Source organism: Protopterus annectens, chromosome 4.part0 (genome assembly GCF_019279795.1).
Source record: "Protopterus annectens isolate FY-2018-M chromosome 4.part0, PAN1.0, whole genome shotgun sequence".
NCBI lineage: Eukaryota > Metazoa > Chordata > Ceratodontiformes > Protopteridae > Protopterus > Protopterus annectens.
The window spans coordinates 136,301,485-136,327,340 of NC_056733.1; the positions used below are offsets into that span (position 1 = coordinate 136,301,485).

A 25,856-nucleotide genomic window follows, 5' to 3' on the forward strand; every position below is an offset into this window, starting at 1 on the left:
TGGTTCTTTAAAATGTTTATAAAATTTTGTTTTGGATAAATGATAAAAATGAAAAAGTAGTAAATTTACTAAAGTACAAATGTAAGCAACAGTGTTAAAATTTTCAAAAGAGGAAAAGCATGTTTAAATGAAGTATTTATAGAAAATAAAAATTGCTGAAATAGAAAATGAGAAAAATGAAAAAGTGTGTTAAAAAATATGATACAAAATTATGTTAATCCTTGGGCTGGGCTGATGAATGAAAAAGTTAAAGCTATAAAAAGTATGAAAAGCATGGTGTAATAAGCAAGTAGAATGTCAAGATTTTGTATGTCAATTAGTGATTAATAAATTACCAGTACAAGGAAATATATAATAAAAAAATCAGTGAAATATTTGTATGCATTGTGGTAAAGAAAAACCTACAGAACATGTTTTCTTGCAATGTATAAGGGTTTCAAAATTGTAGGAAAATTTGTGTTAAGAACATTTCTTTGAAAATATAAAGGAGGTAAATAGAAAAAAATGGTTATGATTGTGTATGAATTATAGCAATAAAAATAAGGAATATGTTAGTAAAATCGATAAAATATTATTTTATGTTATGTGGGTACTTGAAATAAGAGGCTAAAGTAAATCATGTTTAATGGTAAATGAAGACTAGCAATCATTTTACGGAAAAACAGATGATGGTTATGGAAAAAGGAGAGGAGTTCAAATAAGATGATGAAGGTTTAACATACTATTGAAAAGTAAGATATCTATGACTGTATAACAGTGGAATGAAATGGAAATTTGTACAGTGAATAAATCTATAAATATGTAAGTTTGTAAATAGCATTGTACATAATGTTTTTTTTAATAAAGATGCTCTTCTGTTTCATCAATGGAGCAAGCCATAGTGCAGCTGCAAATGTGATGAGAGAGAGAGAGAATGGGGATGGAAGAGGAGACAGAGAGATGAGTGACAGTGAAAAGAAGTGATGTAGAATATACAAGTAAGGAGAAATCAGTTATGGACAGTGGAGCTGTGTGTGAGACTGGTGTTTCAGATACAGGTTTTGTGGATGATACAAATAGGGTAGGAGAGAGTATACCACACTTAAAAATTGTTAATTTAGAAAAAGGAGGATTGGGAGCACAAACACTACTTAGATGGTATATTTGGAGCCATGGAGAGAAATAATAAAGATTTATTAATTTTAGTTAAGGAAGTTTTAAGAAGTATATTGAAAGATAAAAATGATGCTAAAATGATTGTGATATAGAGAAAGCTTAAGATAGAATATATCATAATAAGATGCTTGAAATATTAAAAGAAAGAATATGGATTACATAAAATATTAATTTAACAAAGTCTGTTTATAATAATTAGTTAAATAAGATTGTGGTTAATAGTTGGTTTAGTAAAGCAATTCAAGTTAAAAGAGGTATAAAACAAGAATGTCCATTAAGTAACACTTTGCTTTCTTTAATAATGAATGCAATAATAATTATGGCAGAAAGCTCTTTTAAAGAACGGGTTTAATTTATGGATCAAATATTAAAATTCCATTGCATTTCACTTATGCAGATGATGTTGTGATAACTGCAAAAAATAGAAGATGGGTTAAGGAAGCAATGTGGAATATAGATATGTGGGTAAGGAAATTAAGATTAAATATAAATAACAAAAAATGTAAAGGTTTTGGAAATAATGTTAAGATATGTGCATTTATGTTCTAAAACATAAATTCATTAGGCATATCAGCAGGGAGGGAAGAAAGATATAAAGAAATACGGAATGAGAAATTGAAAGAAATAAAAAGTATAATGGATAAATGGAAAGGTTTTAATTTAGCTTTTAGTAAAAGGAAGAAGGTTTACTTGATTCATACCTATATATTAGGGAAATTATGCTATATTAGGGGGAGTATTTGTTTTTCCTATGGAATTAGAGAAGGTTTTTGTGAAAGTTAACATTTTCTTTTATATGGGGTTCAAGGTTGAATCCTGGTAAAAGAGGTGTTCTGTATTTTAGAAAAGAAGAAGAATGTGGAATTGGTTTAAAAAATCCTATAGTGTTTTTATTATACATTTAAATTGCATAATGAAGAAAAAGTCAGAATAAAATACATTGTTGGAAAAGTATTATGGAGAGGTTGTGGAGATATTCTTAATAAGAAGATGAGTGAACTTGATAAATAAGAAAAAAGAGATTATTTTTTGATTTAGTTAAAGGATGGAATATGAAATGGAATGTAACTGAAAAATTAGAAAATAATTGTATGGAAAAATAATGGAAAGCTATTATTATATTAAAATTTGGAAAAATGAAAATGAGAAGATTAAAAAAAGCTATTAAAGAAATAAAAAATGAGGTTTAAAAGTATATTAGAGATTCAGGAATTTGTATGAAGACTTATGATTACTAACTACCTTTCAAAGGAAATATGAAATATAAGAAAAAAGGGATACGTTATGTAATAATTACAAAGTGGAAGAAACTATGAAACATTTTCCTAGAATGTAAAAAAGGTTAGGGGTGGGCTAAGATATTATGTTATGAAAAATTAAAAGTAGAATTTAAAAAAAAATGTATTTAAAATGAATTATATATGTATATTATGAACATTTAACAAAAGTGGGAACAGATAAAATTGATAGAATATTAGGTGGTTTTATATTTATTTATTTAACATTTGTCTACCTGGAAAGTCTGACTTCGAAAGAACCAATTTTCAGTGGAGGCCCGGGGAGAAACACTCCAGACACATGTCTTTGTAATGTGGGAGGAAACCGGAACACCCGGAGGAAACCCACATGAAAGTAGGAAGGACATACAGACTCCACACAGAAGGAACCCCAGCTAAGAATCGAACTGGAGAACCTTTTGCTGTGAGGCGATAATGCAAACCGCTGCACCACTGTGATGTCCAATGAAAAATTAGGTGAGAAGTACTTTAGTATAATAACATTTTGGAGTATGAATGTATTGATGGAGAATATTAAAAATCATTATGGTTAAATGGGTGGGGGATAAATGTTCATAGGATTTTTATTATAAATATGTGTAAAGGATAATTTTTTTTATAGATGTTGAATGTGTAATTAGTGTTTTTTTAATAAAGTCCCCAACTCTTTTTGATAGGTGCCATGGGATATTTTACATCCACCTGAGCTACCACCAACTCATACAGATTTGGCCTTGGTTTAATGTTTCATTTGAAGGATGGCTCACCTCAGGAGCTGTGAAGGGCTTGGTACCCAAACCTGTCTTTTCATTCAGCTCAGCTTAAGTGTATTTGGACTCGTGGTAGGTGCTCTTAAGCTTTGGAAGCTGGTCTGCTGTTATATCCTTGGTAGAATATAGCCTATATATCTAAGGCTACTGCAACAGTGATCATTCGAACATATACTATCGTAAGTTTACTTGCACAACTATGTTTTATATGTTCACATAATAGTTTACTACTTTCTTTGTTACACTGTAACCCCTTTTTTAAACTTGTGTTTCCATGTTGACACTGAATTTGGGCAATGGTTGTTAGCACCTTCTGTTTTTCAAGACTCATCAGATATTTCTCTGGCTGGGTCGGGGGGGAGCACTTCCAGTTTATCATTCTTCCATTTGTACTGGCCTCCTCTGCTTCTAGACTATTTTCCAAGTGCATAGCTCTGGTAATATCAGTTCTCAAGCTGAAGTATATCCATATTTTCAGTACTTAGATGTCTGCATTATGCAGATTCAGTCACAGGCTCAAGTTGTTGGACCATTTATATAGAGGAGGTACCAACAATGCCCCTTCTCAGGCACTCTGCTATTGTTTCTAATTAATACAGATGGAAAGCACTCCTTGAAATCAATGACACAATGAGATCATGGCTACTTAAATTATTGCTTATATTTCTTGAAGCCTGGCAAGGGCCAGTTGGCACTCATGCCCTCAAACATGAATTACAACTTTGAATAAATGTCAGTTAAGTAGCAGCATTGGCAATCACAGCTGCCTAAATGTTTACAAAGAGTGCTAGCAGGAGACAACTGGCATCTGTTCTACAGTGCTGGTCTGTTCCCTTAAGAGCCTGTGCTCAGGGAAGCTGCATTGTTTGCCCCACCCTAGCTATGGCATAGCTCTACTCACTGCACCACTATGCTACCCTGAAATGCTATATTATTGTATATTTTATTTTTGGAATTTTGTCCCTCAAGCAATTTTGCAATGGGAGTCCAATGTAGATCTAAAATTTGCTGCAGTGCCTGTTAAGATGAACTGTACTTATGTGTTGTCTCTGAACAAACTGTCCTTGAGAATAAGAAAGAGTGCTGTTGCCCGGTGCCTAACCAGTGATTCTGAAGAGTCTGCTATATACAGGGAATGCAGTTAAAAACAGGAACTTCATGATTTCTTTTGTTTAACTATTTTGTGAAGATGCTAATGTTCTGCTTAATAGGGTTGCCACCTTTCCAAATGGCCAAAGTGGGACATTTGTGCTACAAACATCAGATTTTGCAGGGCAAAACATACCCACGGCCAGTACAAAGGACAGAACTTCAGTTGTTTGCCTGAATAAAAGTTTATTCTTGTAGCATTTTGTTCCTTATTCTGTTTCGTATAACATTTAGGTGTTTCAGATACAGAATAACTGTTTTATGCAACTATTACATACAATATAGAAAATAATTTTGCCCTAAAATCTCAGGACATTTGCCATTTTCTCACAATATTTTGCAGGACACAACTGCCCAAAGAGGGACTGTCCCTATTAAAGTGGGACAGGTGGTAACCCTACTGCTTAATGATTTAAAAGCTTAAAAGAGTCCCAAAAAAGTCACTGTATAATTTTTGTTTGTGTCTTAATGGAACCATTTTTTTGCAGGGGTGGGGCAGTCTCACCTGTAATAAGATAAAATTTGAAACGTGACCTTCCTTTGGGCATCAGTTGTTTTGGGTTGCATCCTTTTGGAGGTAGATCTGATACTATTTAAAAAGGGAAGGATATAGTAACCAGAATTTCTTTAGATCTGGAAATACCTCATTAGACATATTGCCACCAAATGACCCTGCCTGTCTGTCATGTCCTTTCCTTACCATACTGAGTACAGTGCTGGCCTGTATGCTTATAGTTTGCAGTGCCAGAATATATAGTGAGAAGTTGCATTATTATCTCAGGAAGTTTTGCAAGCAGTTCCTACAAGCTGTGTAGATGATGTCTCTGCTGTTTCTTTCTTTGAACAAGAAACTCCTCTGGTTGGTGAAAACAGCAGAAGTAAAGATAGGCAGACTTCTCAGTCTTCTTCACAGATTCATCTTCTTAAGATGAACATGATAGATATAAAACGTGGGGATCATGTCATCACAGCTAGGCCTCCACATCATTATGAGACATGGTGGCATTTATTTAGCCATCAAGGCTTTCAAGAAATATCTAGACAAGGGGTTCTTCAAGATATATTGGACAAAATCATAGTAATGTGATAATAAGTAGAAGGGTGTTTTCTAGAATGTCACTGGAGCTCTACAACCTAGCTTTGCTTCAAGATTCAAAAGGTAACCTGAGGGGTCAGAGCAGTTGAGGCTTATAACATTTGCAGCCAGAGAAGTTATTCAGTTTAGAGGTACGAGTTGAGCTGATGACAACATTTTGGAGGGATATCTGTCCATATGATTGTTTCATGAAATACTGAATGCTTCAAAAGCTGTATCAAAAAGAGTGATAATTTTGGAGTGAATCTAAAACTTCACAAACTAAAAGTAATGTTTTTGGAGGAGGAAAGCTCCCATGCAGAATGTGTGTTAAAAAGAAAAAAGGCTGCCTCCATTATTTAAACGACAACAACACAAGGGAAACTAGTTATCTTAATACAATCGCTGTGTCGGCAGTTCGTCATACTGAAATTATTCCTGATAATTAAAAAGTTTTTCTATAATTTTGAAATTATAGCAGGCTTTTTTCTTTTTAACACACATTCCTTTTAACACACATTCTTTTTAACACTTTTTCTTTTTAACATTTTCTAACATTCATTTGTTTAAAATCAAGATTAAAACTTGGTTTTGTATATACATTTTTACTTTGCAATTCAGGGTTTATTAATATATGCTTAAGCCTATTTTCAATCAAGTCAAATTAATTGATTGATTGGCTTAATAAGGTACAGAGCTACTATTTAAACAGCATTGTGGTCTGTATTATTTTGTCTTCTGAGGAAGTTAGCTGGATTTTAGCAACGAAAAGTGTATGTGTATGTTTCGCACTTCAAGGAGTATCGTGAATAAAGTGGTTTGTTGATTGGAGCATCTCTTCTGTCCTTTGGTTCATTTTTCACTGGTTTGTGAAGTTTGGAATTAATGACTTCTCCTCAGAGTCAAGCTCCCAGGTTCTCCACGGAGCCCATATTCTCCAAGACTAAGGTCTCTATTTCTTCAGGAGACCCCCCAAGAAACTCTCCAGACCTCCCTCTACTTCTTCCTCTCTAAGAGCTTCCCAGAATCTATCTGAAGCAGAGATGGGCAGGATAATGAGGAGATTCCTCAGGATGTATATTCAAATGGGGGTTTTGCCTGCTCCATCCCTCACCTGATCCATGAGCTGCCAACCTGCCTTGCTTCCTTTGATAACTTCTTCTCCGATCTGACCTCCTGTTTCAGAGTCCTTAGTTCCAGGGAAAACCAGAGTTGACATGTCGGATCCAATGATTTATCTTCTTCGACTGCATTGACTTTTATGATCCCATTTTTATGACTCTGTTGGAGCTCAATACATCTCAGAGTTGAAGTGGCGGCATTGGGTCTGATTTACTTCGACTCTGAATCTTTCTGAGATGTCATTCCCTCTCAGCGCCTTGGTGCTAGCCAGCTCAGCTCTGACTCCCCCTTCAGATCAGGGCATCCTGGAGGGTTGGAGGTTGTCTGCTCTGAGAGCCTCGACTCTGGAGGGATTGCCTCTGGCCTCTGTGGGTCCCTTTGCATTCGAGGTAGCGGAGAGGATACTCTCCCAGGCGAGAAATGCATTGACTGTACATCCTTTGGATACTACTCCTGTCTTAACATCTGTACCAGAGCCTACTCGTCCTCCACCTCAGGAACAGCCATCCCAATGAGCTTCCAAGCAGCTCCACCCATGCAGCTCCCCATCTCTTCTGACACATCCCCTGAACACCCTACTGAGGAGGTCCCCTGCAAGAGATTGTGCAAAAAGAGGCACTTGGATTTCTCTCAGGAATCTTTGGGAGAGAGCGCTAACTTTGATGAGTGAGAAGAGCCCCCAAGATCTCCACTGGATGAGGTCTTCTTTGGAGACATCCTTAAAATTCTATGCCAAAAAAGGTGATTGGTCTATCAAAGCCCTTCATCAGATGAGTCTGTGTTTCTGGAAGCTTTCAGGTCTGGCCCATCTACATCTTGGGTGACCCCACCTGCAGATGACCTCATAGACCTTGTCTTTGACAGGTCATAGAAGAACCCAGACACCATGGAGCCTATCCTAAAAAGGGCTGAAAAAATTCTCAGTGCCCTTTCAGATAAACCTCACTTGACAAAAGGTACCCTGGTAGATGTTATGGCTACTGCATCAGCCATGAAAAAGGAAATAGCCAAACAAAGCCCCACTGTCCATCCCCTTAACAGAGAGTCTAGGGCTTTGGACAGATTAGGAAAGCAGGTGTATGAATTGGTGACCTTCACATTGAGATCTCTGAATTACTTGGCTCATTTTACCGGATTACAAAAGGACTTATTAAAAGAACTCTCTAATACTTCCCTAGGGTCCATGTCTGAAGAGAACAGTAAACCTTTTCCTGTAGGATGGCCATCCTACAATCTATCTCAAATGCATCCATGAGGCTAATCTTACATGTTGCAGAAAGTACCTCAAGGTCCGCCAGTTTAGGTATCGCCATAAGGAGACATGCCTGGATGCCTGCCACTTTGTGACTTTGCAGAACTATTCATGACATCATTCATCAATGCTCTGTTTGATGGATCATCACTATTTGGCCCAACCATGAAAGACACTCTGTCCCATTGTGAAAATGATGGAAAGATCTTGTCTGCCATCGGAATCTGATTTTCTTCCCCACAGAGGCCATTTTCCAGGCACCAACGTGAACATAAGAAATTGTGGTTCAAAAAATCACAAGGGCCTTTCCAGGATTCAAAAGGAGACTTTTCCCTTGGAGACAGAGGGGGAAATAATTATAATGGAAGTCATGACCCAAGTGGCAGAGAAGGTGTGCAGTACCAAGGATCTAGAGATTCTTTCTGAGACAGATCCTTTCAGCACTTCTGAGCAGTTGCCCGACTGTCCCTCTCTCATGGCAATCGGGTGGTGCCTATCCTTGCAACCAAATGCCTGGCTAGCCATTACAAACAACCATTGGATGCAAAGGATCATATCCAAAGGATTTTACATTCATAGGTTCATAGGTTCATAGGTTGATACTAGGCTATCTGCCCTAGGGCATTTATAAGCCTAGCCAGAGTGTGTTTGGCTTTCGCCACCCTTTTAGATTAGTTGACTGTGCCTCCATATAGTAGGTCACAGAAGGTAGCCCTTTTAAGGTTAGTTTACTGTACCTCTGTCAAGCAGGGACACAGAAGTGAACCTAGGAGTAAACCTACGATCTCCCATCCACTCGTCAAGACTTCTCTTGAAGAGGGTCAGTGACGGGCTCTGCCTAACATGGATTGGGATTTTGTTCCAGAGTGAGGGGAGCCTCTGGGATATGAATCTGTCCCTCCAGCATGTCCTATTTATTTCTGTGCTGAGGTTCAAGTCCCTGAAGCATGTAGCTTTAAGGGATTTGGATTTCCTGAGGTGAAGCATGTCCATTAATTCTGGGTTGGACATGGCTTTATACGTCAGACACAGCGCCTTTGAGTAGGCGGTACGCAACTGAGTAGAGCTGGAGTTTCTTTAGCTGAACTGCATAGGGCATCTGTTTGAGCCCCTTGATCCTCTTGGTGAGGTACTTTTGGGGTCTTTCCAGTTGCTGCAGGTGCCGGGTAAGGTACATCCCAAATGGGGCATTGTATTCAATTATGGGCCTGATAAGTGATAAGTAAAGGGGCACAATGACCTCTCTTGATCTAGATGTGAACCATTTCGTGATGAGGTGGGCTATATAGAAGGTCTTTCTAACCACTTTGGCAATGTGATTGTCAAAGGAGAGATTGCTATCTACTTGGGTCCCTAAGTCCCTAATTACTTCTTCCGCCTTATTCCTTTTTCAAAACTCCCAATCCAAAGAAAAATCTTCCCGATGTTCCACCCAATCAGAGGGAGTCAATAGCCATATAAATCACAAAGTTGCTAGAAAAAATGTCATCCAGAAAGTCCCACCAGACCAGATAAGATTCAGAATTTACTCAAGGTTCTTTTTAGTGTCAAAAAGACAGGGGACCTGAGGATGATCCTAGATCTGACATCCCTAAACAAGTCCGTAAACAACTCAAAATTACAGATGACTATGGTACAGTCTGTTCTACCTTTTCTCCAGAAAGACAGCTGGATGTGCTCTATAGACCTTCAAGATGTGTACTACCACATCAAAATTGACAGGCATTCCTGAAGGTTTCTCCACTTCTGTCTTTTTGTCAGTCATTACCAATCCAGAGCTGTGCCCTTTGGGCTTACCACAGCCCCCAGGTTATTCATCAAATGTATGGCAGGAGCAGCAGCTCACTTCAGACTGCTCGGATTCAGAGTGTTTCCTTATCTGGATGGCTGGATGCTGACCACATCAACCAAGCATCTACTCATACAAGCCAGAAATTATCTGCTTCACGTAGTGAACACATTGGGGATCACTACAAACACACAAAAGTATCAAATTCACCCATTCCAAGTGATAGACTGTATACAGGCATGTCTAGACACATGCAATTGTTAAGCTTTCCTACCTCTGAACATAATTGTGTCCTTGAGGTTACATATCAAACAAATTCTAACCACTCCTTCACTACCAGCAGAATTAGTTCTGAAGGCACTGGGCTTAATGGCAGCCTCTATAACTTAGGTTCATAGGTTCATAGGTTCGTACTAGGCTATCTGCCCTAGGGCATTTATAAGCCTAGCCAGAGTGTATGTGGCTTACACCACCCCTTAGGATGAGAATACTACGCCCTTTTAGGGTTTAGTTTACTATGCCTCTGTCTAGTAGTGACAAAGAGATGACCCCTGGGGTAAACCTACGATCTCCCATCCAGTCGTCGAGATTTCTCTTGAATAGAGTCAGTGAGGGGCTCTGCCTAACATGGACTGGGATTCTGTTCCAGAGTGTAGGGAGCCTCTGGGTTATGAATCTGTCCCTCCAGCACGTTCTATTTATTTCTGTGTTGAGGTTTAAGTCACTTGTTCTCGTGGCTCTGATGGATTTGGATTTTCTGAGGTGGAGCATGTCCATTAATTCAGGATTGGACATGGCCTTGTACGTCAGGCACAGATCACCTCTGAGTAGGCGGTATGTGACTGAATAGAGCTGGAGTTTTTTCAGTCGGGCAGAAAATGACATATGTTTAAGACCCTTTATCCTCTTGGTGAGGAACTTTTGGGGTCTTTCCAACTGCTGCAGGTGTCGGGTGAGATACATCCCAAATGGGGCATTGTACTCAATCATTGGCCTGATAAGAGAAGAGTACAGAGGCACAATGACCTCTCTTGATCTAGATGTGAAACCCTTCATGATAAGGTGGGCAATATAGAAGGTCTTCCTAACCACTTTGGCAATGTGAGTGTCAAATGAGAGGTTACTGTCAACCTGGGTCCCTAGGTCCCTGATTACCTCTTCTGTACTTAATGGATTACCGCCTATGTGGTAATTTGTCGGTACCTTGTTTTTCCCAAAGGGTATGACTATACATTTTTTGGCATTTAGCTTAAGGCCATGGCTCTGGCACCAATTATCCATTTCTATGAGGCCTCTCTGAAGGATGTTTGTGTCCGCTGGAGTATCAATTATGGCGCCCAGTTTGCAGTCATCTGCGAACTTTGTCAGCCACAATCCTCCTATGTTTGCCTGTACCTCGGAAAAATAAATGCCGAACAAGAGGGGTCCCAGGACTGAGCCCTGTGGGACACCGCTTGTGACTGGCTTAGAGTCTGACATAGCTCCAGCAACTCTGACCCTGTGGGTTCTGTCCTTGAGCCTGTTTGCAACCCATCTTGTGACATATGGGTTTACATTTAAGCTGGTGAATTTGTCTATGATGCCCGAGTGTGGTATTGTGTCAAAGGCTTTTGCAAGGTCAAGGTAGGCTGTGTGAACTGCCTTACCCTCATCAATGGCCTTAGTGACTGTTTCAAAAAAGTCGACCAAGTTCAGAAGGCAGGATCTGCCCTTGACAAAGCCAAATTGGGTAGGATCCAATGTCTGTAGGTCTCCAATGTCTTTGTTTATGAGTACCATAATGATCCTCTCCATAGCTTTGCAGACCAGGCTCGTCAGGCTTATGGGGCGGTAATTTCCAGGGTCCGTAGAAGCACCGCCTTTGTGAAGTGGGACCAGTGTTGCCGTACGCCACTCTTTGAGTACGTATCCTGTGGTAAGGCTAAGATTAAACAGCAGCCTTATGTGTGGGTTTAGTTCCTCTTGGAGTTCATGTAGCACACAGCCCGGGACACCATCCGGTCCCATTGATGCTGTGTTTTTAGCTTTAGAGAGGGCGGCTCTCACCTGGGCATCTGAGATGTTAGGGAGGCTACACTCTGCTGGGATAGTTATTTCTCCTTTTGGGGGAGGAGGAGAAATTTGCACTGAACCTGTCTGCCAGAATGTTGGCAATGTCAGTGGGTTCAGTGTATTTTGTGTCATTTTGGACTAACTCTGAGCATATCTGGGAGTTTCCACCCAGGTTTCTAACATAGCTAAAGAAGGCCTTGTGATTGTCTTTTGTGTCATTTGCGATTTTTCTCTCAAAGTTGGCCTTGGATGATTTTATGAGTGATCGTAGTTTTTGCTAGTACTGATCAGAGATGCCTTTCCTTTTAGGGATTTTGCTCTGTCATGTAGTAGCTTCCTCCTTCTGTTGTAAAGTTTGTTTATGGCTGGGGTCCACCAGACCGGTCGCCTGCCTTTGGGGAATGGGTCTTGGTTTTATTTGGGATTGCATGATCCATGCATTCTTGAAGGTGCCCATAGAAGGCATTTGCAAGGGATTCAGCAGTGTGGGTTGTGGTTTCCACTGGCCCAGGGGCCTTGAAAGATACCACTTCAGTCTTAAGAAGTGTGAAGTTTGCTTTTGAGAAGTTCTTCACTGTGGTCTTTTGTGCAGGGGGTGGGGGTGGGATGTGGATTTCCAGTGAGATTAATTTATGGTCTGATCTTACCAAAGAGGGATGTACTTCCGGTGTGGAGCATTTTGTCCCCATGTTTGTGATGATCAGGTCTAGTATATTGTCTCCTCTTGTGGGAATGGTGACTAGTTGTTCCATTGCATTTGAGTTTATGAATTCTAAGAACCTTTGGGCTAGAGTGTTGGGGCTTGAGTAATGTTCCCAGTCTATGTTTGGGTAGTTGAAGTCTCCCAAAATGATGGTATTTGGAGAGACATTCATACTCTCCAGTGTCTTCAGGAAGGCTGTGTGGGGTTCCTGAGTTTGAGAGGGTGGTCTATAGCATGCTACAAACTGCAAGGCAGTTTTGCCTATGGTTAGTTGCACCTGGATAGTCTCTGATGCTTCGTGCGTTGCCACTAACCTGGAGGTGTGGGTATCTTTGATGAAAATGGATACTCCCCCTCCTTTTGTGGTTCTGTCCAAGTTTTGGGGCCGGAAAGCATGATATGAGGTAAAACCTGATAGTGCTGGGGTGCTCTCAGGAGCCTTGAACCAGGTTTCAGTCACTGCACAGACATCGATGTTCTCCATACTGAGAAGGGCTTCGAGGGCGTGCATCTTGAGGTTTAGACTTCTGGCATTGAGCAGCATTACCCTTAGTTTTTTTCCATTTGTGTTTTCTAGGGAGGTAGGTTTGTCATTTGAGCCTTGCCTAAAAAAGGCACTATGGGGGTGGCAAGAGCCTTGGCCAATATCCGGAAGCCCAGGGGTGACAGGTGCAAACCATCCCTTGCGAAGCAGCGTGGCTTGTCAAGCATGTCATCCCAAGCAGACAGACACTGGATCCCCTTAGAATGACACCAGTAATTAAGCCAATTGTTAAAACTGATCATTTTGTCTTTGTACTGTGGCATAATTCTTGGTGAGGGTAAGATGCTGCTCAGGGTCAGGGTCATAATGGCCTGGGCTACATAATCAGAGAGCTCCTCTATGTCTCTTTTCATGTAGTCCAGGGAGGTACGTCTCAGGTCGTTTACACCTGCATGTACAATGACTGAGTCATATTTGTACTTGCTGTGGAGTGACCTGAGTGCTTGGGTTATGTGGTGGATTCTAGCTCCCGACAGGCAGCTTACTGTGACCCTCTCCTTGTTCAGTCTGGTGAGCGGGACGTCAGTGTGCCTGACTATGGAGTCACCTATTACAAGTGTGTCTGGCATGTTGTTTGGCCTTAAGGGCTGTGACTGTTTAGCACACTGACTTTGTGAACTATGTGTTGCATTTGCTATGTCTTGAGGTGGTGGTTGCTTGGGTGTCTGCTTTGGAGGCCTCTGTTGTTTTGGTAGATTTTAATCAGCCTCCAGTATGTTTTTGTGTGTTTATGTGTTTGGTTTGCAGTTGTGATAGTTCTATGTGAGACTGGGTTTGTGGTGTGCGTGGTTACCTTCTCCTCCTGACTGGTCTTGCCAGTACTGAATTGAGAGAGCTCAGCCTCCAGTTTGGCTATATAGTTGCATCTCTCGCATATATTTGTATTTGTTGGGAGGAGGAGAGGGTTGTCTGTGTACATGAGGCAATTGTAACATTGCCTCAAGATTCCCAGATTCACCAGCTGAACAGGAGAGGACGCTAGCAACTGACCCTTCGACATGCTAGAAATAGTGAAAAAGATTACTGTGTAACTGAGTCAGAAAGGACCTATAGGGAAATGGGTACTCAACAGAATTTAGGTGAATGAAGTACTTTTCGTTTGTTTAAGAGTGCTTTACCTGTATACAAAATGCTTTAGGAGCAAGTGCTGAGCTTTTCAGATAGAGTATAGGCTGTTTAGATTGCAAGTAGAACAGTGCCTTTGCATAAGAATTCTACAATGGACTCTAGCAGTACAATGGCTCTTACATCATTATCCTTTGAATCACACTCTAAAACTATCTTGAGTGTGCAAAGACTCGCTATCATGGTGGCTTCTCTTGAGGGATGTCAAGGAAGGACACCCATTTATTCTTCCTCCCCCCAAAGCCACATTGACCAGGGATGCATCCCAGTTGGGTTGGGGGATATTACCTGGGATGAACTGTTCAAGGCACAAGGTGAGACAGGAGACCTGTCTGCATATCAGTGTTCTAGAGATGAAAGCAATGCTTCTAGTGTTGTAGGCCTTAGAGAACTTTCTTCTGCTAGGCACTATTACAATACAAATGGACAACATGTCAGTCATCTGGTACATCAAAAAACGGGGGGAACAAGATTTTACCCCCTTTGTTGGGAAGCAGTGAGAGTTTGGCAATGGGTAATCTCCTCCAACTGCTTTCCAGTGGCAATGCACATATCACGGAAATCCAAATTCTAGCGGACAGGCTTAGCAGAACTCTGAAGATGCCCAGAAGTGATTCAGGGTGAAAGCGCTAAGTACTTTAATGTCATAGACTTTTCGTATTCTTGTACATTTTTATAATTGGAGTGTTTTTGGTGTTTGGTGATTAATAAAATCCATTCAAGTGACCTCTGGAGAGTTTTTTATAAGGCTCAGCAGAACTATTCTGATGCCTCACGAGCGGTCTCTAAATCAGTCTGTGACAAACATGATATTCCACAAATGGGGTCTATCTTGCTGTGATGTCTTTGCATCCCCAACCAACAACAAATGTAGCAGTTTGTGCCCTAATCCCTCATCAGGGACAGTCACTGAGAGACGTTGTAGTCCATGTTTGGCCCTCTGGTCTTCTTTATGCTTATCTCCCTTACTTCTCATTCCCAAATTTCTTCAGAAAGCACAAAGGTTGAAGAGCAAAGTTATCCGTTTTGCCCCCTTCTGGCCTCAACATGCCTGGTTTCCTTTCCTTTGGTCTCATCTGATATGTCCTTCCTGGATGCTGGACGCAAGTCCAGACCTCCTATCTCATCCATCAGGACAAACTCACCCAGATCTAACAGGCCTCAAATTGACTGTATGGTTTCTTCACTTCTGATGATGGCTAGATAGTCCAGGCTCTCCTCTCCAGTTAAGAAAATCTTAGTGTGCTCACGCAAGGGCTGCACAAGAAAAATTTACAAACGCAAATAGAAAAGGTTCTTATTTGGGCTCATCAGAAACTTTTGGATCCCTTTACTGGTCCGACTGCAGCAGTTCTTGACTTTTTTTGCCTCATTCTTTCAAAATGGAGCAACCTACTCTACTATCAAAGTTCAGTTGACAGCCATATCCACTTATCATATAGGCGAAAACTCTTCTTCCTTTGTTTCTTCCAAATTGTGCAAGGCCTTTCTGATAGGTACTTTTCTTCTTAGGCATCCAGTCAAGGATCCCACTCCTCCATGGAATCTCACTATGGTCTTACAAGCCCTAGCACACTCACCTTTTGAACCTTCTGCCAAAGTGGACCTCAAATTCTTATCTTGGAAAACTGTATTTTTGGTATCTATAACCTCAGCTAGAAGAATTTTGGAATTACAAGCACTTTCTTCCAAACCACCTAACTTAATTTTTCACAAAGACAGAGTCATTTTACATACAAATCTGTACTTTTTGCCTAAAGTTCCATCTGAACACAATAGCAACCAAGTTATCAGTTTTCCACTATTTTCTCCTAACTTCCAAAACAAGGGTTAGGATCTGCATAGACAATTACATTTTTATCTGGACAGGACAAATGCTTTCAGGAAATCTGACCAACTATTTGTTTCTTTTTCCAAAGTAAAGTTGGGAAAACCTGTTTCCAAAACAACTTTGACTAAATGGATAACGAACTGCATTTCCTATGTGTATGCTGCTAAAAGTATTACCCCATATAGCCATATAAAAGCACATTCTGTTTGAGCAATAGCCATCTCAGAAGCCTTTTGGTGTAGAATATCCATTGATGATATTTCTGCAGCTGCCTTCTGGTCAAATACTCATAACTTTGTGACACATTACAAATTAGATATGTCTAGAAATAGAGCATCCTTTGGTTTTGCAGTGCTCTGGAATATCCTTCCATGAAGGCCTCCCAAGATCAATGTAGCTGGGGACTTTGTCCCGCAGGTTGAGGAACAAATGAAAATGACATTAGATAAAGAAGTTATGTACTCACCATAATGTTCCATCTATGTTGTCCATTTTCATTCTTCCTCAACCCTCCCACTCCACCCCCCCCATCCCTTCTGGAAAGATTTCGGGGGTGTTTCAGGAGCCATTGATCATTTTGAGCCCCTAATTTTATCTTCTTCTATCTTATGATAATTTACTATATATGCATATATGTATTATGCATATACAGCTGCAGCAAATTTGATCTGAAGAAATCTGGAGGACATGGGCATTATGGGTAAGGGAGGAGCTCGAGAGTCAGATCCTAAGCTATAAAAAGCGGATGAGTTAGATCCAAGGTTCGGAGCTGGACCCACAGGTTTAGGAAGAATGAAAATGGACAACACAGTTGGAACTTTATGTCGAGTACATAACTTCTTTTTATACACGATCCACCCAGTAGCTGTCCTGTTTTTCAGAATTCTAGGTCTAATGGCATCTTCAGGTTTAATAGTGGAATTCTCATGCTATCATATGAGAATATTGCAGTGGTTACTTCAAGCCCAGTGGTCAAAGCTCCTTCACCCTCTTTCCAAAACAATTATGATTACACAACCTGCAGCGAACATCTTCAGTGGTGGTGATACTCCCCTTAAATTTGAGTGGATAGAAAATTTCTGACCCTACTAACAGTAGCAACAGTAACAACGGACACATCCTCCCTTGGGTGGGGGACACATTATGAAGAGAGGATGGTTCATAATCTTTGGAAGGACAAAAAGGCCAACCTTCACATAAATGTCTTAAGAGTTGATGGATATCTTCCTGGTGTTAGATCTTCAAGAATTCCTTCCTTAGGGCATGATATCCATCCAAATGAACAATATAACTGTAGCTTGATACAGAAACAGGAAAGGGAGAAACAGATCTTACCCCTTATGTCTCAGGAGGCAGTCAGGGTTTGGCAATGGGCAGTAACCTCACACTGCTCTCTGATAACAACACACATCTTAGGGGCATTTAATTATCTGGCAGACAGGCACAGCAGAGATCTCCTGATAACTTACAAGTGGTCCCACAATATGATGACAGTTAGGAAAGTCTTCCATCACTGGGACACTCCCTACTGCAATCTTTTCACTACCCCTCACAATACTAGTTGCAGCAGTTATTTTACCTCGATCCCTTCTCTGGAACAACCACCAAGGTACCTTCTGTTTAAAAAATATCCTCCTCTGGCTTCTTTACATATATCTTCCTCTTCTCCTGATATCTAGATTTCTTCAGAGAGCTCTCAGGTGCAAGGTGACAGTTATTCTCATAACCCCTTTTAGCCCAGACAAATTTGGTTTCCTCCTGTAAGGCCTAATTTGAAGGAAAACATCTGTCTTGCAGATCCCATTTTGGATCTTTACATTTTGAAATTAATCACTTGGTTTCCCCATCTCCAATGGTGGCTAAAGATGAGTCACTTCCTTCTAAAGGAAGTGGTAGAATTCTGACAGCTTCTTAAAAAGCCATCATCCATAAGATTTATTGCAGCAAGTGGAGAAAATGAATTTCTTGATTTTTGTCCATAAAACATCAATCCCTTCTCAACCCCTATAGCAGACATTTATGCCTTCTTGCTTCTCTTTTTGACTCAGGTTCTAGTTTTCCACTATCAAGGTCCAGATAACATATATTTCCAGTTTTATGTTGGCTTTCAAGAATGTTCTCTGTTTTCACACAAGTTATGCAAGGCCTTCCTCAAAGGTACATTTTTATTGAGGTCACCAATTAAAGATTCAGTTTCTCCTTGAGACCAAAATTTTGTATTGGAGGCTCTCACTAAACTGCTGTTTGAATCAGCTTCTTCAGCAGAGCTTAAATACCTTTCATGGAAAACATTGTCTCTAGTGGCTATTACTTGCCACAAGAAGAATTTCAGAAGTGCACACTGTATTCTCCTCTTCTCCTTACTTGATTTTCCATAAAGACAGAGTTTCCTCAATGAAAAATCATTCTTTTGGCTCAAGGTAGCTTCAGAGTCAAATATAACCCATTTACTAATGGGTCTTTTTTCCAAATTACAAAAACAAAGGAGAATGCCTAGTACATAATTTGGTTGTACATAGACAATTTCATTTCTATCTTCACAGAACAGAACAAAATCATGCAGAAAGAATTAACAACATTTTGTCTTATTTGTCCACAAGTTGGGTAAAAAGTTATCCAAGGTTTCACTCTCTAGTCAGAGTGCATCAGATTTATTTATACCCTTCACAACAAACTAGTTTCCAGCAAACCTAAAGTTCATTCTGCAAGAGCCATGGCAACTTCTACCTCCTTCTTCAGAGCTTCTTCACTAGATGACATGTGCAAGACTAATACTTGGTCTTCCATGCATACCTTTATCAAGCACAATAAACTGGCCTGTTCCTCCAGGGATAAAGCATCCTTCAGTGCTACCATCTGAAGGGCTCCTGTCACGATTCGACCCAGGATAAACATAGCTGGGGATTCTGATCAATATTTCACATTGGATGGACTGTATGACTAGGATATAAAAGTTATGTACTAACCATAAAGATCGATCCTTTCATTTCAGTCCATCTGCTATGACAACCCACCCACCTTCCCCCTTCCATATTTGTAAGACCTGAAGGATTCTCTGGAACAAGCTTTTACAGTTCATGGCTACTTCGATTAATTAAGTGTAGGTTCTTAGACTTCAAATAAGATCCGAGTAAGGAAGGGGAGAGGTGCATTATGGGAGGAGAATTTCTTAAATGGGCTGAAGACTAGAGCACTAAAACTACCAAAATGGATCCGACAAACATCACGAGGACCCACACGTCATATTGGATGGACCGGATTGAAAGGATCTATCAATGGTAGGTACATAATTTTCATTTTTCTCTTATTCCCTTCCCTGTATATAATCTAAGCTTCTGTCATCACTGGGATTCTCTAGGAACCCCAAAATTGATACATGATACACATTTCATTTAAACTCATTATGGTATAGATAAAAGCAGTTTTCTAGGAGGGAAGCCAAAAGTGTATACATTAGCTGTATTAGTATGTGCAGATTAGGTGTTTAGATAATGCCACAACATGTGTACTTAATTTCTGTAAGTTTCCAATCATTTAACATAGTTTTGAATACATGGTTAGGTTATGGCACTTCAAGCCTCTGTGGGCACTGAATCAGGTGTATAGATAATTACTGATCATGGCACTTCAACCCTCTGTAGAAACTGAATCAGGTGCATAGATAATTACTGATCTTATGGACAGAGCACCATAGAGAAACTTAGCCACACCCATGTAGACATATGTGTAGACTAGCTGCCTCTGAACAGAAATTATTCCCACAAATTCCTGGCATGAACTGCTGAGGCTGCCTTTAAAAGCCAACAAAGTACCTCCTTTTCCCATCCAGAATGTTTATGTTGACTTTGAAAATAAACAATGGGGGTACTTTGTTAACTTTCAAAACCAGCCTCAGCAGTTGGATGGAAAACCACAAATTTATGCTAGAAATTAGTGAAAATGATCTCCTACCTAGTATTTAGGAGCGGCATCACTGAATGCTTTATCATCTGCAATTTTATTTGCCCTGAGAATAATTAAGCAGCATCTGCCTTTCTGTTCTTACTTCTGTGGATACTGAATACTTTATCACAAGCTCTTTTATTTGCCCTGAGAACCATTAAGCAGTAGTTGGCTTGCTATTCTTACTTTTGTGGATTGCTCATATTCACTTACCATATTGTATAATAATACATGCACAAATATTCTGAAAATTTCTAGACAGTTCTTTATCAAAGGTTAGTGATACATATCACTAGGAAATGCTGTAGATAAGCTGGACAATAAGCTGCAAAGATGTTGTCTGTTGGTTATATGGCCAATCTTAGTTTGTGGTACCCGGGCTATTTTTTTTTTCTTTTGGCAAACTTAAATTCCATGTGTCTGAAGGAACATTGTGAATGTGCCTCAATTTCTACCATAAAGCCAGACATGCATTTTAACAGCAGTGCAAATCCATGCCCAGTCATATCTTCTTAGATGTATAGCACAATTGGTTTGCGAATTTGTTGCTAACATCCATTTATTTTTCTTTTTATGCAGGTAGATGACCTCAAAGCCAAACTGGCTGTTCAGGAACTGGAGCTGAAAGCAAAGAATGAAGATGCTGATAAACTTATACATAAAGTTGGAATTGAAACTGAGAAGGTTACCAGGGAGAAAATAATTGCAGATGAGGAAGAGAAAAAAGTCCAGATCATTAATACAGTTTAGTATTATAATTTCCATACCTGTTATGCTAATTCCAAACAAGCAGCTCTGTTTTCAAAATGCTGATAAGCTTTAAGATCTTAGTTGACTTAGTGTTTACCTTTCATTCTAAACACAGAAACTTAAAATTTGTGAAGAAGGATGGCTTTGGGGATGGCAGTGACTCAAGGGTTATTTATGTGACCTGTTGAATAACTATTTTTGTCCCCTACTCAAACTAAATTGCTATTTTCATGAAACACTGAATGCACTTCTTTTCCTTTGCAATATCAAGAAAATTCACTATATTAAATGTCTGCATTTTCATTGGTGGCACATCTCTGTTTCAATCTTGTGATGTTCTACTGCAGCTTCAGGTATCCTCTTATTGTTTTTGTTGTTTATTTTTATGTCATATATATGAACTTAGCATGCAAAGAATACTATAATATGTATTTGATATCATGTACCAGTATTTCTGTGGAAATTCCATATTTGCAGTAAACAGTCTTATTCAATATTTTACCTGCTTAAGTTTTGATCACATATTAGATGCACTGTGTGTGCTCTTCTTTGTAATTTTGTACAGGGTTCATCTTTATACTCAATTAGGAAGATATCTTTGCAAAGATGGTGTTACAGTTGAAAAGCTAAAGTCACATGACCAATGTTCATCATTCCCAATGCTGCAGGGGCCCATAGGCTATAATGGTTGTTTTCTACTTAGGAAACAACAGCTGGACTTCTTCAGAAAACATTGGCTTCCCCTGACTTCTTCGTTCTAATGGCTGATTGGCTAATCCCTTGGAGAGAAATCAGCAGTCAGAGTGAAGCTTTCTTCAGTGCTTTCTTGCCATCTCAAGAAACATCTCTCTGGCTTCACAGGAGCAGCAGTTACTTGAGCAAGAGGGAGTGTATAAATATTTGGGAATTGATGAAGGATCAGCAATAAAACATGAACAAATGCGAATAAAACTCAGTAAGGAATACTTTAGAAGACTTAAATTAATCCTGAGAACAACATTGATGTCTAGGAACAAGATCCAAGCTATAAACCAATTTGCTCTTCCTGTCCTAACTTACAGTTTTGGAGTGACTGACTGGCTCCAAAACATGTTGGATAGATTAGATATTAAAACAAGAAGGATGCCTCATGCTCACCAAATGTGCTATAAAAATCAGTGTATACCAATATTATACATTCCTCGTTCTGAAGGAGGGATGGGTCTCCTTGAAATTGATTACATGCATAGATCTGCAATCATGGGACTCCACACATATCTGCTGACCTCACAAGAACCAAATGTAGTGAAAGTTTTGAAACATGAGAAGATGACCTCTCTGCTTAATCTAGCAGAAGCATATTGGCGTTAAGCAGGAATGGAAATCAAACTAGAAGTAGGTAAAATCAGGTAGCAACTGAATATGCAAAAAACAAAAGAAAGAATATAAGGTGATTGACCAGATGAGAAGGCAAGAAATGTGGAAAATGCATAAATATAGTTGTAAGTACAGAAAACTTCTGGAAGAATCTCATGTTGATCATGAACAAATGCAGGAATGGTTAAGAAGAAGTGAATTCAAACCAAGAGATGAAAGGTTAATACTGGCAGCCCAAGATAATGGGCTACATACACATTGGTTTACAAAGTTAATTGAATATGTGGGAGAAACAGACAAATGTAGGTTTTGTAAAACCGAATTGGAAACTGTTGCAAACCTAGTTGCTAGTTATGACACACTAATGGCAGAAGGACTGTATACTGAAAGGCATAATAATATGGCGAGACTGTTGCACTGGGGATTGTATAGACATAGTATTGAAGTAGCTGAGAAACACTGGAAACATGAGCCACAAATCATCATAGAAAATGATGAAGTTTACATCACATGGGATCACCCATTACCAACAGTTCAAAAGATAGATGCTAGAAAAACGGATATAGTGGTCATTGAAATCGCCACACCCAGTGATTATAGTGTCCTGCATACAGAGAGACACAAAGTCATAAAATATCAAGATCAGCAGGCAGAAACGAGAGCAATGTGGAAGAAAGATACCCAGACAGTTCCAATAGTAGTAGGAGCAACGGGTCTTATAAAAATGAATCTATGATCGTATTTAGATATGTTACCAATCCATGTAAACCCGTACGAATTGCAGAAGGAGTCATTACTGGGCACACTGTGGGTGATGAGAAGAGCACTTTTGGCTGATGTCAAAGACTGAAACAATACTAATTTCATGAACATTGATTATACTTTGACTTAGGAATGGGGTCCATTCCTGTCATGGTATTAGAAACCCAAAAGATTTGGAGAAATTAAAAAAAGAGCAGTAGTCAAATAAGAGTTTTCTTTCTGACAGATAAGTCCCCTTTGAGGAACCCCTCCATTCAGTAATTTTTGCTCTTTTAAGAAAAATTGCAATTTATCTAACCCGACATTCTCCATTTTCATCTGATTCAATGAATGGGACTTGGATCTGGCATCTGCACCTCCAAATCTTTGGATCCACAGTTCTGACTCCTCCCCTACCCATAATTCCTTTAGCATTCTCATATCTCCTTAGATATTGTTTGCTGTTTCAACTGAATGGTCGCAGAGGCTATAATCTCCACATTGGGATAAGTGCTTGCTTTTATTTACTTTCCTAGAGATTTAAGATATTTAAAACTCTATTTTCATTGTTAACTTTAGCTTTAGCTCTTACATGGTATTTCCTCCCCTATCTTGTATTTAAAAAAATATGTGTGTGTGTGTGTGTGTGTGTGTGTGTGTGTGTGTGTGTGTGTGTGTGTGTGTGTGTGTATATATATATATATATATATATATATATATATATATATATATATAGATGAAGTGGAGGATTCTCCAAGATCCCTTTTTGAAGATGACTTTTTTGATGAAATCCTAGAACTGGTGAAACAGACAGGGGGACACTACACCTTCTCTGGAAGAATTTGTGTTCCTGGAGGCTTTTAGAGCTGGCTTTTCTACTACTTGGGTTGTTCCCTCCCCATGATGCTCTCGTTGACTTGGTGGTGCAGAGAGTCTAGAAAGAGCCTGATACAGCAGAGCCAATACCTAAGAAGTCAGAAAAAATTTTAACTGCACAAAAAGACAGAGCTCATAGAAGTAAAGGTCCCCCCGTAGATGACCTAGTCATAGTGGCAACCACAGGGAATTCCTTTCCTTGGACATATTTGGAAAATTAATGTGACTTTTTCCCTGAGAGCACTGAACTACCTTACCTACATTGTTCAGTTCCAAAAAGAACTTGACCAAGGAGATCAGCAGTTTTTTTCTCAAGTAACTTGCTAGTGGATATTCTGAAGACTGTGGAATCCCAGCTATCTGCCCTTTCTTCTATTTCCAGTGATTCCATGTTCCTGCTTTCAAATACAGCCAATGGAACAACCAGAGCAGCAGGTACTAACATAGCCATACACTGCCATGCCTGAATGCAGTAGTGTGATATTGCAAAAGGCTTTAAGATGTCCTTCATTAATGCCCCTTTTGATGGTACCACCTTGTTTGGTCCGAAGGTTAAAGAAAGACTTACTAGAAGTGAACAGGACAGTAAAACCTTTTCTGCCACTGGAATTCTCTTCTTTACTTCTCAGAGACCCTTCTCTAGAATCAGTTAGGAGGAAAGAATTGGTTTTGGAAATCACCAGGATGCTTCTTCAGAAAGTCACCCCACAGTAGACTAGGGAGTAATTTTGATAGACATCACCCTGGGGGCATACGCAGTCCACAAAACCAAAGATTTTGTTGTCTCTTTTCCGCAAAATCCTTTCAGTGCTCCTGAAGGGTTGCCTGACTGCTGCACTCTGGAGGTATGCAAGGGGTGCACATCCTACAGCCTTAAACCTGGAGGGCTATTATTTCAGATTCCTGAGTGTTAAGGATATAACCAAAGGATATACAATTACATTTCTAATAATACCTCAGGCAAAATCCAGGATATTTTTAGTGCCACCCAGTCAATTGGAGTCCACAACAGTAGAAGTAGAAAAATTGTTGAAAAAAGGAATCATCCAGCAGGTTCCACCAGACCAGACAGAAGTCTACTCTAGGTTCTTTTTAGTTCCAAAGAAGACAGAGGACCTAAGGCCAATACTGAATCTAAGTCATTTGAACCAGTATGTGAAGCAGACAAAATTCCGGGTGGTCATTTATTCATTCCAATTTACCTCTACATTGGAAGGGTGGCTGGATACACTCATTTGATCTCCGGGATGGCTCTTATCATGTAAAGATACACAAGTGTTCCAGGAGATTTCTCTGTCTCAGACTGGGAGCCAATCACTTTCATTTAGGAGCTCTGTCATTTGGACACATCACAGCACCTCTCTGGGTGTTTAGTAAATGCATGACAACAATGACAGCCTATCTCAGGCTGCAAGGGATCCAGGTGTTCTCGTACATAGATGATTGGCTCCTAAACAGTCCGACTGGGATATATTAATTCTCTATTGGAATCTCTTACTCTAGTTGCTTCACAGCTTGGGGATTTCAGTAAATGTGCAGAAGGGCAACTTGACACCAACTCAGTCCATAGAATTTATCCGATGTCACATGGACACTACCAAACAACCACCCTGCCACAACACAGGATTCTTTCCATCAAGCAATCAGCAGTCCAAGTCTTATCCAATCAATTACCACCTGCATGTCTAATTCTAAAACTTCTAGGGATTAGGGCATCAGCCATCATCCTAGTTTCTATGCCCAGATTTTCCATGAGGGATCTTCAGTAGACCCTCTCAGTCCAATGGTCACAACTTCATCACCTCAGCACCCAGATAAGACTGACCTCTGTGTGCAGAACTCACATCAGTTGGTGATTGAATCACTGTTGAAATAAACAAATTGATTGGCATGTTCAGTAAAAGAGGTTACCCCTCATGAGTTATTGGACAATATTAAGGAAGAAGTCCAGGGTAAGAGGAGAAATGTTTTTTACAAACTGCCACTACCTATTCCTGGTGGTCGAACTGATGACCATTTAGCTGGTAATAGCTTGTTCAAAGAAACGCAACCATCAATTGTCCCTTTTGGACATTCACTAATAGTCACCTTTTCTGTTGACATCTGTGATGTAGTGGACACAGTGTGTAATTTTTGGCCAATTGTGATGAGTATCAATGAAGGCAAACAATTATTTGGGGTCAAGCCAACGTTTGTGTTCAGAAAGGGCATGTCTTTTAAGAACCTTTTAGAAATGAAATGTGACATGAATTGTTAAAGTAGATCTAAGGACATGTACAAATGCAATCATTGCAATTATTGTCAGCATAATTTATTGTGCGATTCATTTTTCATCAGGAATAGGAAA

The 25,856-nt window shown here is 39.7% G+C and overlaps 1 protein-coding gene across 1 annotated transcript in view; it reads left to right on the forward strand.

Annotated features, from left to right (window-relative positions):
• The window catches only part of LOC122800226 (dynein axonemal heavy chain 17-like), a 17,083,451-nt gene that overhangs the window by 13,398,749 nt on the left and 3,658,846 nt on the right, over positions 1-25,856 (forward strand). The window contains exon 59 of the mRNA XM_044069720.1: positions 20,366-20,530. Within this exon, the coding sequence (XP_043925655.1) occupies positions 20,366-20,530 (165 nt within the window). The remainder of the gene's footprint in view (positions 1-20,365; positions 20,531-25,856) is intronic.